General features: G+C 58.0%; 1 protein-coding gene across 11 annotated transcripts in view; it reads left to right on the forward strand.

The window, feature by feature from the left end:
* The window catches only part of TNS1 (tensin 1), a 229,696-nt gene that overhangs the window by 95,286 nt on the left and 118,469 nt on the right, over nt 1-15,941 (forward strand). Inside the window, exon 1 of one of the 11 annotated variants that reach the window (XM_072741839.1) lies at nt 1,256-1,275. The exons of 9 other annotated variants lie outside the window; for them this stretch is intronic. Coding sequence is in view for 1 of the 2 variants with exons in the window: in XM_026002189.2 (XP_025857974.2) it covers nt 1,985-1,990 (6 nt within the window). In the remaining variant the exon portion in view is untranslated. Of the gene's footprint in view, nt 1-1,255; nt 1,276-1,531; nt 1,991-15,941 lie in introns of those variants that run through there. One more of the 11 variants, XM_026002189.2, reaches the window with a different exon arrangement.

Below are 15,941 nucleotides of genomic sequence, written 5' to 3' on the forward strand. Positions count from 1 at the left end.
GGATTAGGGGCAGGGGTGTGAGGATTAGGGGCAGGGGTGCGCTTGGAGGTTCCAAAGCTCAAGCTCCTGCCCAGTGTGTCCTCCTCTATCTGCACCCCCCCCCCACCATGGGAAGGGGCCTCCCCAGCCTGCCTGGAGATCTTGGGGGTGACTCTCACTTGAGCCTCAGTTTCCAAATTTGTGAAATAACACAGGGTTGTCAGGACAGCCTGAAATGGTTTGCGGGTTTGTGTAAGTCGCAGTGGGGTTGCTGGGGAGAAGCGTGGGAGGAGCAGGTCACCTCACTCCCTCCACACCGTCTCTCCAGGCTTGTTTCCCGTGGGGTGGGCACCAGGCAGCGGGAGGAGAGAGCCAGGTGGAGTTGGGGTTAGGGATTTCTGGGCACCCAACCCCGGGAGGCTGAGGCTTTTCCTGTCAAGGGGAGCTTCTGGGCTGGGCTCAGGACCCACCTGGGCTCCGTCCTTCCTGTCCCAGCCTGCGTCTCCCCCGAGCCCCTGTGACTCCTTTCTCCTGAGTGGTGAGGGTGAAGGAGTAGGGTCTGAGGTCACCCGGGTCAGCACTACCACCACCACCGCCCCCCGCCCCATCTCCAGCCAGTCCTGGCTTGGCCTGACGATGAAGTCCTCTTCCGAGTCTAACTGTCTAGTTCCTTGTCTCGAGCCGGGACCAGATGAAGCTGCTTCATCAGGACGCTCTGTCCCCTGGCCCGACAGGGACCCAGTAGCGGGGCGGGAAGGCGAAATGCCCAGTGCACCCTTGAGCCTCGCCCAGTCAGGGTCAGAGCTGGTGTGGACAGCGACGGCTCTGAGCCACGGGCTGTTCTTGTGGCCTATTTCTGGGGCCACAAGTCTCTCCCCAGAAAGGGAAACGGAGGTCCAGCTGGGGGTCGTGTGCTGGAGGGGGGCAGAGAAAAACCCTCCCGGTTACTGGACTCTGAAAAAAGCCAAGTGGGTGTGATGCTGGGGGGAGGGGCAGAGAGGTTTTCGGAGACCCGAGAGACTCTTGTCCCCGGTGCTGTGTTCCCATGGCCCTGGTCCTCAGCTTTCAAGCCATTAGGGGCACAGAGGTGTGGGCACCAGCGAGCTGGAACGAGAGGAGTGGGGTGGCGGGGCTGCCAGCCTTGCGGGCCGTGCCCAGCCCCCTGGGTGCCCTGCTCCATTATGCAAGGTCACACCTGGCCCTCCTCTCCTTCCTTCTCTCAAATTGCCTGAAGTGCTTTCCCAAGAGGGGAGGTGGCAGGAGGCACAACCGGGTCCCTTGCTTGCCTCTACTTAGGTTGGTGACCGTGGCCGTCTTCCCACTTGTCCACACCTAGGTTTCCCTCCGAGAGATGGTCGGTGTCCGTGGCGTTGGAGCTTGGTGGGGTGGGGCCGGTGGTAGGTGGGTGGGGTGGGGTGGTAGGTGGGCCCGAGCCAGGCCCTGGCGCTGCCTCCTCCGGGGCCAGTCTGGGCTCTGTAATCCCTGCCTTTTTAGGGCTGGAGGCTCGTAGCTCCAGCCTTGGCTGTTCGGGGAGGCAGGAGGGACTGGCCCAGGAGGGCGCGGTCCTGGGGAGCAGAGAGCGGTGACAGTAGTAGTGTCTGAGCCGAGTCTCTCGAGTCTCTCGGCAGAGAATAGGGGACCCCTCCGCTTTCCCGGTGCTGGCAAACTTCCTGTGAGCCCACCTTTCTTCAGGCTGGATTACGAGCTCAAGGGCAGGCCTGGGCCTTTCGCCTCCCTGGCGGTCGTTGCCACCTGCCTGGCAGGGTGTGCTCAGCGCGAACGAGGGCAGCGGACTGGGGGCTTGAGTCGGGCCGGGGAGGTTTGCTAGGCCTGCACACAGGAGGTACACAGTGAGGCGGAAATCGTGGCTCCGAGGCCAGATCGCTGGGGCCCAGCTCCGGCCCACGCTGCTGATTAGCTGCGTGGCTCTGGCAGGTGCTGAACCTCTCCAAGCCTCGGTTGTCTCGTCTGGAGTGTGGAGTAAGAATTGCACCTGTGTCACGGGATGGTTGTGAGTATCAGACGAGTTGGTTTTATTTGAAACACCTTGAACAGTGGCTGGCACGTAGTAAGGGAGTGATAAATGTTAGTGACTGATAATATTACGGGTCGGTGGTGGAGCTGGTGTTTCTCCAGGAGCTCCATTCCGGGTAGACTCTTCTCCGTCCTGTGGTTGTTCCATCCCTAAGACAGGAGGATTATGGGACCGGAGAGTGGAGGGACCCCCTCAAGGGGTCCCAGCATCAGCCCAGAGAAGAGACTCTCTTCCCCCCTCCCCCATGTCTCTGTCTCTCTGTCTCTGTCTTTCTCTCCCTGTGAGTGGGGGGAGGCGGGGAGCTAAGGGGACCTCCCGAGGCCTTGTCTGCCCAGGGGAGCCGATGCAGAGCTGTGTTTATGGAGGACTCTGAGAAAGCTGCCATCACTGTAAACAAGATGCATTATTATAAACCAGTCCAAGCTCCCCTCCTTGGATCCCATCCCATCCCTTGATGAGAGTCACTGAATCAGAGACTCCCAGGCCTGGCAAGGACGTGGCTGGCCTGGCCTCCAGGCAGGCTACTCTTGACCATGGGTTATACCCAGGGGGGTGGCGCCTATATTTTAAAGTGGAATCTCCAGATAATTGCTGCAAGTTGCTCTGTCTCTTACCCTCTGGGTCTCTCTGAAGTCTCTGAACCTGCATCCTTCTGGCTGCAACTTTAGGTTTCAGTCCCTGGTTTGGTGGGAAGTGGGGGAGCACCATGCCCAGCCCTTCCTGCATGCCACATAGTTGGGAGCTCTGAACCCGTGGTCTGGGCGGGTCCTGGCCACACTCCGTCCTCATCCCAGGCCTCTGTCCTCTCTGGGGTCCTCTGCTTTCTCGTGCCTCTGACGTTCCTCATCAACAGGGGTCAGCCCTCCAGGCCTGGCAAGCTGCACTCTCCACCTAGCCCTGTTCCCACCCAGGGAGGCTGGGGTTGCTCCAGGTCGGGGGTGAGCTCTATTTCCGGACCCCTGGCCCGCCCAGTTGCAGCTGCAAAAGGCATTAAGCATTTTTTTGGAGAAAGAATGGGTTTGGGTTGATGATGATGACAGCTGGGGAGGGTTCCTGAGCTCAACCCGGCCCTATCTCGCTTCCCCTATGCAGCCCCTGCTCACCTCTGCTCCATTTCTGGGCCATTGCTCCTTTAGAGGAGGGGCTCGCCTTTGGCTCTTGACCTTGACCAGACCCAAGTAATCAACTCGTCTAAGACAACCCTTTATGGGGGGCAGTCTGTAGGTTAGGCCCTGGGCTTGGAGCTGGGGGGTAGGGGCGAGGGGCAGGCATAGGGTTTAAGGGCAGTATAAGAAAGGCCCAGGGCATGGGGAGAACAGTGCACCTTCCCTTGCTGGGCCTGATGTCCTCACCTGTCAGTGAGAGGCTGGGGAGGTGCAGAGGCTGGAAAAGTCTATGAGTCCATCTCCCTGACTGAATCTCCCCTGGTCCCAGGCTTCGAGAACTTCACCTTGGGTTGACCTTGCTTCCCTCCTGCCCCGCCCCCACCCCTGGCAATCGCTGGCAGGAAGTCCTGCTGATTAGGGCCCTAATCACCGGCTGAGACTCCCAGAAACAGCCAGGCTGGTTGAGCAGAGAGGGGCAGGCCGACTGGCACAGGGAAAAGCTCCCACCAAGGAACATGAGCTAGGTGTTGGGCTATGATGGGGGCACTTGATGCCTGCTTGTGACTGGGGGTGGGCTCCTCAGTGGAGGCTGTGTGGTGGTGGCTGAGTCTCACTGGGCACATGAGGCCCCTGATTATTCACTTAAAAGCCCTGTTTGGGCACCAACCCTATGCCAGGCAAGGTGCCAGGAGTATGGGGCTGCAAAGGTCGGGGGGGGCATGGTCTAGAAGAGATGAAGGAGAGTAGATGGATGGTTTCTGCCCAATGCAGAGGGCGCATCACGCAGGAAGCAGTGTGTGCGAGCTGATGGAGTGGAGAAAGTGTTGGGGAAGAGGTGCCACTTGAGATGGGTTTCGAAGGCTGAGAAGGAGTTCTGCAGGAGGCGGACGGGACACAGACTCCTTCAGGCACCAGGGTGAGGCCTACACGGAGGCACAGTGGCACGCGCATGACGATGGGTCAGATAACGCCCCGGCCCTGGGTTAGAGCGGACAGGATGCGCCGTCCCTCCTGGCTCTGCTGCTTGCTGGCTGGGTGGCCTGGGCAGGACCTCGGCGTCCGCATCTGTCAGGTGGGGTGGATACTCAAACCTCATAGACCAGTGATGGGGATGAAATGAGATCCTACCCGGGAAGTGCCCTGCTCAGTGCCCGGCATAGGATAAGCCCCAGTGAGCGGGGTGTGTGTGGGTGGAAAGGCCAGCTTTGGGGGAGCCTGCAGGTGTTGCTTGGGCCCCAGCCGTGGGGGGATATTCTGGGAGCAGCAGAGGGCTTTGACGTGAAAATGTGATGGGACTGTTGTTTCGGAGGGTGATTTGGGCAGCTGTGAAGGCCGTCCTGGCCGGGGAGATCCGTGGACAGGCCACTAGCCAGAGCCCTTGGAGTCCTCCGTTCATATTTCTCAACCCCACGCCGGGAAATCCTCTCCTGAATCGCTTCCTCTCTCCCGGCTCCCTTCCCATGTGCTGCCCCCCTCTCCTGGATCCGGAGGCCTCCTGAAATCTCCTTCCTGGGAGACCTTTCAGGCCCGAAGAGAGCCCTCACTGGCAAGGCTTCACACACAGGCCTGGCATGGGTGGATTGGAGCAGGTGGGAGCGAGGCGAGACTGCAGGCAGCTCGCAGTGCTAAGGAATCAAGAGGCTCCTCTCGGGGGGCATCCTTCACCGCCCCCGTCTGCCTGGCGCACAGTGGGCCTCACTGTTTGTTGAATGAATGAACGAACAGGAGTGTGTCCCCAAGTCGGGGTGGAGAAGCCTGCCTGTTCTGAGGCCCAGGGTTCCCAGCCTGACCGTAAGCGGCCTGGTGAGTGTCTGTCCAGGGGCTGCCTGTCCAGAGCCACGAGGACTGTTGAGTGTCACCAGGCTGCTGGGGCGGGGGGGGGGGGGGGCGTTCAGTGGCTGCGTGGATGAGGAAGCAGGGATTTTAGGAGCTTTACCGTGGAGCGAGGTCCTCTCATGAGGCAGGGAGTCAACATGAGACGCTGTAGCCACGCCGTCTGCATTTCGGTGTTGACCCCACCTCTTGCAGGGTGTGTGACTGTGGAGAACTTTCCTAACCTGCCAGTGCTTTAGTTTACTTATCTGTCAGAAGTGGGAAATAAATAGAACCATGTCCAGCAGGGAGGCCACGCTATGTGACCCTTGGTTATTATTACTGCTATTGTTATTTCGTTGGTGCAGAGGGAGACAGGCAGGAAGGGGCCTCCGGGTGGGGATGGGTGCCCCGAGCTGGTGGGAGAGTGCGAGAGACACGAGGCTCCTCGGTGCCTCATGAGCTGCCTCGAACGCCACACATGGGGCTGTGTCTGATGTGGCCGGCTGGGCTGAGCTGGGCGTGGGAGCGGAGGCCGAGGCCAGCCTGGATTCCAGGCGGGAGCCCTGGGAGAGTAGGGGTGAGCCGGGGCGAGGGGCAGGGGGGAGGAGAGGTGAGCAGAGAGGAGGCCACTGGGACCCCAGGAATTCCTCCCATCATGTCCTGCCAGAAGGCCTGGGCCTTTAGCTCCATGGCCTCCGGCAGTCCATGGTCCAGCTCCCCGTCTGCCGTGTTCCTAATGCCCCGTCACTGTTAGAAAGTGACTGGTTCCCACTAACCACTGTTTGGCTGCAACTCCTTCCTTCTAGTCTCATCTGGACTTCAGCTCTCCCAACTTCAGTGCTTTGGGATATGGGGGTGGGGTGGGGTGTGTGAGCGTGGGCTTTCGGGGCCTGCTCCAGCCAGCTCTGTGGGGTGAAGGGACTTGCAGTGAGTGGAGGGACTGGTGGCAGCAGGGCCAGGCGGACTGTTTCCAGTCCCCCTTCGGTGCTGTGTGACCTTGGGCAAATCACATCCCCTCTCTGGGCTTCAGTTTCTTCATTTGTAAGACAAGCGGTTGGCCTTAGGAGAGCTCTCCGTTTCTCTAACCTCTGCTGACACTCTGCAAGGCTGTGCATCTCTCTGGACAGAGAGGCTCTTGTTCTTGGGGCTGTCGGAGGAGCCACGCAGCATGGAAGTTGGGGTCCCGGAAGGTCTTCAGGCATCTGCGGGGAAGCCAGCTGAGATGTTGAGGAGATCCCTTCTAGCCCTGGGATTGGAAGGTTCTGTGCCCAGTGACCACTCCTCCAGGCAGCTCCGTTTCTTGGAACAGAGTGGAGGGTAACAGCTGTCAGGTTGAGTGGGCCGGAGTCTCTGGGGCTCTGTCCCGGTGACTCAGGTGGAGGGAGATGTGCTGGCAGGATTGGAGCTCGCGAAGCGAGGGAGAGAACCGTCCAGATCCTCCGGCCCTCTTTGGCCTCTCTCAGGGAACAGAGTGGGAGTGAGTGCTGTGCTGGGGGGCAGGGTGCAGAGAAGAGTGAGTAACAGTTGTGAGTAATGGCCCAGTGTCTCTGCTCAGCAGGTGGCTCCTAGTCTGCAGCGCTGTCTGAGGCTCCGGAAACCCTCCCTGGAGGCCCAGCCACTGAGTCACGGCAGCCTGAGCTCTTTAGGGGCGGGGGTCCAGGCTGGCCTGCCCACTCGCCTGCTCCCTTCGCCTCTCTGCACCCCTCTGCATTAGCGCCTCCTACCAGCTATCCCACCGCACCCTCTGGGCTGCACACAGCTGCCCTGTCTTGTCTTCCGAGCACCCGGGTGGCTTGGGTTGCCTGCAGGGGTAGAGATGCCCCAGGCTGGCTGTCCTGGGTTTGAGTCCCAGCTCAACTGCTCATGGCCGTGTGACCTTGGGCACCTTAACTTTTCTTGCTGAGCTTCTTTGGCCTCTTATGGAAAAAGAGATTTGTCTGTTGTGCTTACCCTTGAAAGGGTTAAATGTGATCCCATGTCTATAGGACACAGCACATTCTAGGTATTTGGATAATTCATGTCCATCAAGCCCTAACCTCTGTTTTGCTCCTCCTCACCACCTCCCCCTTAACATTCCTGCTCCCATGCTTTTATTCTGTGATTTTCAGGATGTTTATCCTCCTATCGGATTGGAGCCCCTATCGGATCAGTGGCTCGTACACTTACCCTCCTGTTTCTGACACCTACCCAGCTTCCATCAGTCAGCGTACTTCGCCCCTCACCTGCTCAGGAGGGGCAGGATGCAAGTAGTGGGGAGAGAGTCCAGGGGGAGTGTGTTGCTGGCCTCGCTGCGGTGGATGGGCTGGCTCCTGTGGGCACTTGGAGAGCTGGGTGAGTGTTCAGACTTGAACCCCCCGCCTCTGCTGGTTCATGCTCTCACCTCCAGTCTGCCCACATGGACCATCCCCCCCGCACTCCGTGGCTCCCCCCCTTTCCCCCCACCCCCGTGGGTATGCTGGTGGGGCTGCTGTGTTCCCATCAGGGCTGCTGTTCTCGGGGTGGGGCCGGGAGCACCAGGGAGTGACTTTGCATCTGGACCTGGCAGTGGTCCTGCGGCCTGTGTGTGTGCTGTGGGGTGTGTGCTCTGTGTCTGGACCTCAGCAATGTCTCTGGGCCACCGGGTCTGTAGCTGATGGGAGCCCTCGCTCCTGTCTGTTTAAAATCCACCTGGGTTTTGGGAGCCGGAGAGAGCCGGGTCTTCCACCGCACCCCCCCGCCAAACCAGATGCGTGCATCTCGGAGGTTTTCCTGGAGAACAAGGAAACATTGCAGGGGGGTGGATATGCGTCAGATGGAGCCGAACAATGCTGGTGACAGCCAGGCCTCCGCTGGCCTTCAGTGCTGGCTGCGCTTCAAGTCTCTGCTGCCACTAATTGGGAGCCAGAGGGGGCTTCCTGCGTCTTGGCCACAGATGGATTTAAAGGAGCAACATGGGGCTGGGCTGCCCTGCCCTCGGGACTCCTGCTTCCGGGGCTCCTGGTGCAGTTGGTCAGAGCAGATGGGGTTCCAGAACACCAGCCCTTGACATGTGCTAATTGTGCAGAACCATCACTAACTCCTCCTGGCGCTGATGTCTGGGGTCCAGGACTTTCCTACGTAAAGTGCATTTTCGGATAACTGAAGCTGAGGCCAGAGTCGAAAGCTCTGGGGAAAAAAAGGTGGATTTTTGTTTTGTTTTGTTTTGTTTTGTTTTTGGGTGGGAATGAATCTTTTGCATTGTATTATACTGTCTTAGGCTCTGACTTATCAGTGGATGGGGCCCTGTAAATTGACTACTTCTCATTTGTTATACTTCTTCAGAGTATTCTTCTGTTACGAGGGCATAAGAACAGAGCCTACCTCACAGGATGGAAGTGATGATTTTTTAAAGATTTTTTAAAAAAATATTTTATTTGAGAGAGAGAGAAAGGGAGAGCAGGAACAGGGGGAGGAGCAGAGGGAGAGGGAGAGAATCTCCAGCAGACTCCGAGCTGAGTGCAGAGCCTGATGCAGGACTTGATCCCAGGACCGCAAGATCATGACCTGAGCTGAAACCGAGAGCCGGATGCCCAACCAACTGAGCTGCCCAGGCGCCGCTGAAGTGACGGTCTGATGAGCTGAGATACATGCAATGCTTAGAATGGGGCCCAGGGCCTCGTCCACACGGTGCAGTTTACTGCCCTGGACATGAAGACACGGAGGCGCATGTGTGTAGCCCGCTCGATGGAAGGGGCCTCCCGTGTACCAAGCGTGTGCTGTGTTCTAGGACTTCTTAATTGTGTCGACTCGGGCAGTTTTATTAACTTGCACCCTGCAAAGCAGGTCTTCTCATCCCCATTTTACAGACAAGGAGACAGACTCGGGGACCTTTAGAAGCAAGTGGTGGTCTGTGGCAAAGTGGTATTTGAAGCCACACCTGACGCCCAGTCCCATGCTTTTCTGTCCCATGTCTTGCTTTTGCTGGGAAACTCAGGGCCTCTCGATGTGTTGAGGAATTTGGAAGTAAAGATCCACAGCCAGAAGGTGTTAGGTGTGATCCTTCAGAAGTGAATCTGCTCCCAGCTCCTGGTCCTTGGTTAGATTCCGAGCTGTCTGGAGTCAGGCCATGAGACAGAATGACCTGTAGGGGGTCCAGGGAATGTAAAGGCCACAGATGGGCTCTTCGGAGATAGAATTTTCTCCTGGGTATCATGAGCTTGGGGTTCCTTTCATTTTGTTCTTTTCTTTTGGCATCCTTAAATTCTTAAAAAAAAAAAGGAAGTAGGTAGACACTGGGAGGGACTTCCTGACGGCCAACAGCTTAGGGCAGTTGAGGCTGCCCGAAGAGCCCACACGAGTTTTCTTCACATTGGAGATGCTTTCTTTCACATGTTGGTGTTTGTGAAATCGGTAGGCGTCTTGCAATCGAAGCGCACGTTTTGAGGAGCCTTTTTCCCTCTCCAAAGCTGTCACCACCCGATGGAAGGTGCCCCCGGCACCTTCAAGATTAGGAAGCAGGGTGGTAAAGCCTTTGGTTTGCAGGTGTAGGGGGAAGGGGGAGGCCAGGAGGCCCTTGTCCTGCCCCCACCCCCAGGAGACTCCGGCCTAGTTTAAGAAGGCAGAGGGACCCCCTGGTGTTTGTGTGGGCTTGAGTGTGGCCCCAGAATTCTCAAATCTGGCCTGGCCCAGCGCCCCCCACCCCTGCTGCCACTGCTTCTCCCCCACCCTCAGCCTCCTTCGCCGCGTCCCAGGACCCGGGTACGTTTCTCAGCAGTTCCCGAGCCCTTTGACTTTTTGGGCTTCCCCCTTGCTCTGAGCTGTTTTTCCCATGCGTCCTTCCTGCCTCACTGTTCTGGCACAGTTTAGGGTCAAAGACTTTTGTCCCTTCAAGTTCTCATCTAGGGACAGAAATCCTCAGTGGGGAGTGAGGGGGGCTGGGCGCACGGCCTCCCTCTGGGCGTAATTTCTGGAAAAACAGATGGGTTTGAATCCCAGGGAGATAATAGCCCTCTTCATACCTTCATTATAGCAGTTTACTGGGCTCTTTTATAATTCCCTGTTTACATGTGTGGCCTCCTCCACTGGGCCCCAAGTTCTCCTCCTGGGCCAGGCCGTCCTTATTCATCTCTGTCTCCCTTGCTGGGAACCTGGCACCGAGGGACCCTCCTTAGTGCTGTTGAGTGAATGCATGGTCTTGCTTCCCATGCCTGTCACCCTCCTCTGCCCCTGGTTCCACCAAAACCTTGACCACAGACCACAGCCCTCTTCTTGACCAGATTCTTCTAGGAACTTCCTAGAAGCTATGTGTTCTGTGCTGCGGGCCCTGTCACCCCACCCCCTGCTTCGGAACAAATGGCCCCTCTCCAGGAGGGGAAGAAGGGCTGGGGTTTCCCCTGGTCTTTGGATCTCAAGAGAAGGCAGTTCTGAAGTCTACGTTTCAAACTGCCTGTTGACACTTTCACTTCTACAGTAGAGGCCCTGCTTCCTCTGAGGCCTCCAGGCTGGGCCCCTCAGTGGTGTCCGGCTTCTCCATCTTCTTCTGTCCCCTTGAAGCTCTCTTGGTGGCCTCTCTCCTCTGCACCCGGCCCTGGCTCAGCGCTAGTCGCACTCTGGCAGCAGCTGCCTATTTGAGGCTGGACATCTGGCCTCCAGGCCTGCCACTTGCCTGCGCCCTCTCTCCCTGGCTCCGGAGGCACTGGGCGACTCCAGAGCCCCTGGACATTTGCCTCAGTCCAGCCCTCCAGGCCTTGCAGAACATGTTCCCTTTGACTCGCTTCCTACATTTTGCCATGTGCGCCTTGGGCCTGGGGGACTGGTCTGCTCCCTGCTCTCCCATGATTGATGTCTCTCCCACCCCACCCACCTCGGAGGCCATGCCCTCCCTGAAACTCTTGCTGGGGCCCCTGATGGGGCAAGGAGGTGCAGCGCTGGCACAGTTGAGGCTTGGGACCTTGGGTGAAGCATGTGACATCTCCAAGCCTCATCCGGGAAATGGGCTGATAACCCCCTAGTACCTCAGAGCCTATGAGATGGAACAGAATTGGACCTGAAAGGGGATTTCTCTGATGGGAGCAAGAGCTTGAGGCAAGAGAGGTGGGGAATGGGGAACCGAAAGAGACACCCAGCCAGGTCCTGCAGGGCCTTGAGGACCATATTAGGGCATTTGGACTCTGTCCCACGGAACCGGGAAGGACTTCAGGCAGGGGAGTGACAGGACTGAATGCACATTTTAGAAAGAGTTCCCTGGCTGCTGAGTGGAGAATAGGTTAGAGAGATAAGACCCAAGGCAGAGACCTGGGTTAGGAGGTTCTTGCCATAATCTCCATGGTTAAGGAGACTGTGGGGTGGGCTGGCTTGGAGAGATATTTGGGCCGAAGAGTTGTCCAGGCTTAGTGGGAGGGAGTGGAGGGAGGAGGCTGATGCTCAGGTTTCTGGCTTAACAGCCTTGGGTGGCCCGAAGTGGGGTGGGGTGGTGGGGGAGCAGGGTGGTTGTCAGCGCTGATCTGCGGAGTAGCGGGGTGGAGGCCAAGCGGGGCAGGGCCGTGAGCCCAGTATGCTGACCAGTGTCAAGCCCTGGGCCCAGCTGTGCCTTCTGACCCCTGCTGGTGCTTTCCTGTGGCCCCACGTGCCCCCACCCCTTGTCTTGTGGTTACTGCTCAGCACCCCCAGACCCCTGGCTTACCCTCGTGTGCTCCCAGGGCCTGGCACATAGTAGATGCTCAGTGCAGGTTTGCTGACCGCAACTTTTCTGATTCTTCTCCCGGGGTTTCATCATGAGAGGGCCGGCCGGTTGCAACCTCAGCCCTCCCGGAGTCACTAATTGTGGGTGTGGGTAAACAGGGCCCCTGAGCTGGGGCCCCAGCTCGGGCTCAAGGGGAGGCAGATCTTCAGAGAAAATGCTCTGCGACCAGCTGGGCCCCAGCATGGGCTAATCTGGGTGCTCTCTCATGCCATCCTCCAGAAAGGCCGTGCAGGGGAGTGGCTTCCGCAGGTGGGGCCTGCTGGTTCCACAGCGTGCCCTGCCCAGTCGGTCACTGTACCCCCTTTCCCGTGGCTGGACCTTCTGGCCGGGCACAGAGGGGCACGTCGGCTCTCCCTGCCCTGCGGGGTTGGGCTGTGCGGGTCTGGCTGTGGGTGTGACCAGGGGCCAGGGAGGTGTTCGCTGCAGAGAAGCTGCCCCGTCTGGAGAGCCCGTTCTTGAGTGTGTCAGCAGGCCTAGAGGCTGGCGGTGGGCTGGGCGGCCCGCGCGTGGGGCCTGAGGAGAAGGTTCCCGAGACAAGAGGGAGGACCGAGGAGAAGGGGCGCTGCTGGGGCTTGGGGAACAGGTGGATTGGCTCAGTGGTTCAAGAGGCATGTGGCCCAGGAGGATTTAGGGAAGAACGGAAGAGGCCGGGGTCCTGGGGACATCATCCAGAGTCGGCCCTCTCCTCTGTTTCTTTTCTTTTCTTTTTTAAGATTTTATCATTTATTCATGAAAGACACAGAGAGAGGCAGAGACACAGGCAGAGGGAGAAGCAGGCTCCATGCAGGAGCCCGGTGTGGGACTCGATCCCGGGACCCCAGCACCATGCCCCGGGCCGAAGGCAGGCGCTGAACCGCTGAGCCACCCAGGGATCCCATCTCCTCTGTTTCTCGTCCGAGTTGGAGCCTCTGCTGGGTTTGGGGGGAAAGGGCCGGCCTCCTGGCTCTGGAGGGGACTCTCGGCTGGGACAGGCCCTACCCCCCGCGCCCCCCCAGCTCGAGGTGTCCCTGGGAATAGGCCCCTTCTTGCCTCCAGGAACTGGATGCACTTCCTTTCCTGATCCTGAGCAGAACTCTATATAAGGGAAGGAAACAGCCAAGCAGGCCAGGAGCAAGCTCTGGTGAGGACAGGCGGCCCGGAGGGAGGGTGCAGGCCTGGGAGGAAATGGAGCCAGGGTCGTGGCCATCTTCTCCCCAGGAGCCCCCCAACCCCTACCCAGGGTCTGGGGCTCAGATCGGGAGCCCGGAGTGTGGAGCCACGGAGCCGTGCCGGGCTCTGCCTTCTGCAGCCCTGGCCTTGCCCTGCTCCCCCACCCCGGCCCCCCGGCCCGGCCGTGGCAGTCTGGGACCACTGTGTACGCCCGGGTCCTGCGGGAGCGCGTGCTCATCGCCTCCTCGTGGGAGCCAGGTGGACGCATCACATGAAGTGGGAGGTGCTGGGCTGACCTCAGCCGAGGGGTCCTCTGGCTCTTTCCTTAGTCACCTGGCATGTAGGCCACAGCCTCTGGGGGTCATGGGCTCTATGGTTCTTGACCCCCATGGTGGCATCTTGGTGACCAGGGCTCAGAGATAGCAGCACGCTGGCTGCAGGTTCTCCAAGCGGGGCCCAGAGGGGGAGCAGGAGCTCGCGTGGGGAGGGCCCACTTGCGTGCAGGGAGGGAGGGAGGAAGTCAGGGCAGTGCTGTCCTCCTGGGCCGAGGCTGGGGGAAGACAAGTAAAGCCTGGGGGTGGGGGTCTGTCCACAAGTGTGTCTTGTTAGGGTGGAGATGAGGGCCTCGTGGTTTTAGGGTGCCCAATGGCCCCTTGCCTGTGGGCTTTGGGGGTCCCCTCCTCTTTTCTCCCCCTTCCCATTATTATTAGGATCATATGACACATCTTCCACCTGCCTTGAGCTTCCCCCTTTACTTCCCCCTGCCACCTCCTGCTCAGGCACCTTCACTGGCTCCCCAGTGCTGGCATCTCAAAGTCTTAACTTCTCTGCTGGGCCGTCACGGTTGCCCATGGTCCAGCCTGGAAAGAGAGTTTGCAGCCAGTCGTCCTTCCCTTCGTCTCCTTCGATATGTCCTCCTCCTTCCCTTGTCCCACCCTGTGTCCCAGCCTAAGGGCACCTCCCGTGGTCCTTTCCTCCATGCCTCGTCCATGTGATCATTTCCACCTGAGATGCCCTTTCCCCATCTCCACCTTTTAAAGCCCTGTCCACGTACCTGGTGAGCTCCAGGCTCTGAACCAGGGCTTCCCGCCCTCGGGGCTCTTAGAACAGTAGTGGGTGAGACACCCAGTAGACAAAAGCGATGTGTCCTGGAGGCCTGGCCCGGGTGTCCCCTCCTCTGTGGACCCTGCCCGGGACCCCCGAGAGCACTCTCACAGCCCCTGGCACCTCTGCCCGGCCACGAAGGCAGCGTGGAGTGCTGGGCAAAGAGGGTATCGGAGTCGGGCAGACCCAGGTGGCGGTCCTGGCTCTGTCACTTAGTGGCCAGGCTGTCTTGGGTCTCACAGGATTGCTGAGATGGCTTGAGATCCTGTGAGATGTGGGCACTATGATCTACCTCGAGGAGGTCACAGGGAGCAGAGGGGATAAAACAGCGTGCCTGGCACACGGCGAGCGTTCAAAGAAATCTTGGCAACCTCTGCTGCTGCTTCTCCCATTCCTACTACTGGCCATTCCACTTTGGGCAGTTGCCTCACTTCTCTGAGCCCACAACAACTTGTCATAGAGACGAACTGAAATAATGTATGTAAAGCACCCAGGTCAGTGATGCACACAGTTAGGTGCTCTGCAAACCCTCTTTTCCTCCCTCCCGTGCACCATCAGTCGAGATGGGTGCCTGGAGTTGTGGGGGCAGGGACGTGGAGGAGGTGCCAGTAGAAGCCTCTGGAAACAGCCCGAGTGTCCATGGAGGACGGTGGATAAACACAGCGTGCCGTGCTCATGCAGTGGAGTAGCAGGCAGCCCGGAAGAGGAAGGCAGCTGACGACGCATGTTGCGACATGCGTGAGTCTCGAGGACACGGCGCTAAGTGTGACGGTCTCCTGGGGCTGCCCTGGCAACACGCCACAGCCTGGGTGGCTCAACAAATTCATCTTTAGCCAGTTCTGGAGGCTCCAAGATCCAGGCCCTTCCGAGTTGGCCCTTCCGATTTCTTCTGAGGCCTCTCATTGCATCCTCACACAGTCCTCGCCTTTTGCACGATCCCCGAGTGGCTCTCTCTGGGTCCTCACCTCTTCTCATACGGACACCAGTCGGGTTGGATTAGGGCCCACCGATGGCCTCCTTGTAACTTCCTCACCTCTTTTTTTCTTTTTTTAAAGGTTTTATTTATTCCTGAGAGACACAGAGAGAGAGGCAGAGACACAGGCAGAGGGAGAAAGAAGCAGGCTCCACGCAGGGAGCCTGATGTGGGACTTGATCCCAGGACTCCAGGATCACACCCTGGGCCAAAAGCAGGGGCTAAACCGCTGAGCCACCCAGGTGTCCCCCCAGCCCCCCTTTTTAAAAGATTTTATTTACTTCCTCACCTCTTTAAAGGCCTGTCTCTTGATGCACTCACATTCCGAGGTACCGGAGATCGGGGCTTCAACATGTGAATTTGGGGGAATAAAACACCAAGTGGAATAAGCCAGACTCCAAATGCGGTGTGATTCCTCCTACATGAGGTGCCTAGGAGAGGTAAATTCAGAGACATGGAAGGTAGCTTAGAGATCACCAGGCTGGGACGAAAGGGGAATGAGGTTTAAAGGATGTGAGATTTCTTGTTCACGAAGGTGAAAAGGTTCTGGAAATGGATAGGAGTGATGATCACATAGCAGTGTGAATGCACTTAAATGCCTTTGAAATGTACTCTTAGCAGTGGTTAAAATGGTAAATTTTATGTTGTATGCTTTTAATAATAATAGTAATTATAATAATAATAAAGGACTAGCTAGAGATAGGGAAAAAAATTCTACTCAGGATCATGTGAAATGCTAGGTGTCCCCCCCCCCCCCCCCCGTTTTTAAAAGATTTTATTTACTTCCTCACCTCTTTAAAGGCCTGTCTCTCGATGCACTCACATTCCGAGGTACCGGAGATCGGGGCTTCAACATGTGAATTTGGGGGAATAAAACACCAAGTGGAATAAGCCAGACTCCAAATGCGGTGCGATTCCTCCTACATGAGGTGCCTAGGAGAGGTAAATTCAGAGACATGGAAGGTAGCTTAGAGATCACCAGGCTGGGACGAAAGGGGAATGAGGTTTAAAGGATGTGAGATTTCTTGTTCACGAAGGTGAAAAGGTTCTGGAAATGGATAGGAGTGATGATCACATAGC

Source organism: Vulpes vulpes, chromosome 16 (genome assembly GCF_048418805.1).
Source record: "Vulpes vulpes isolate BD-2025 chromosome 16, VulVul3, whole genome shotgun sequence".
NCBI classification, from domain to species: Eukaryota; Metazoa; Chordata; class Mammalia; order Carnivora; family Canidae; genus Vulpes; species Vulpes vulpes.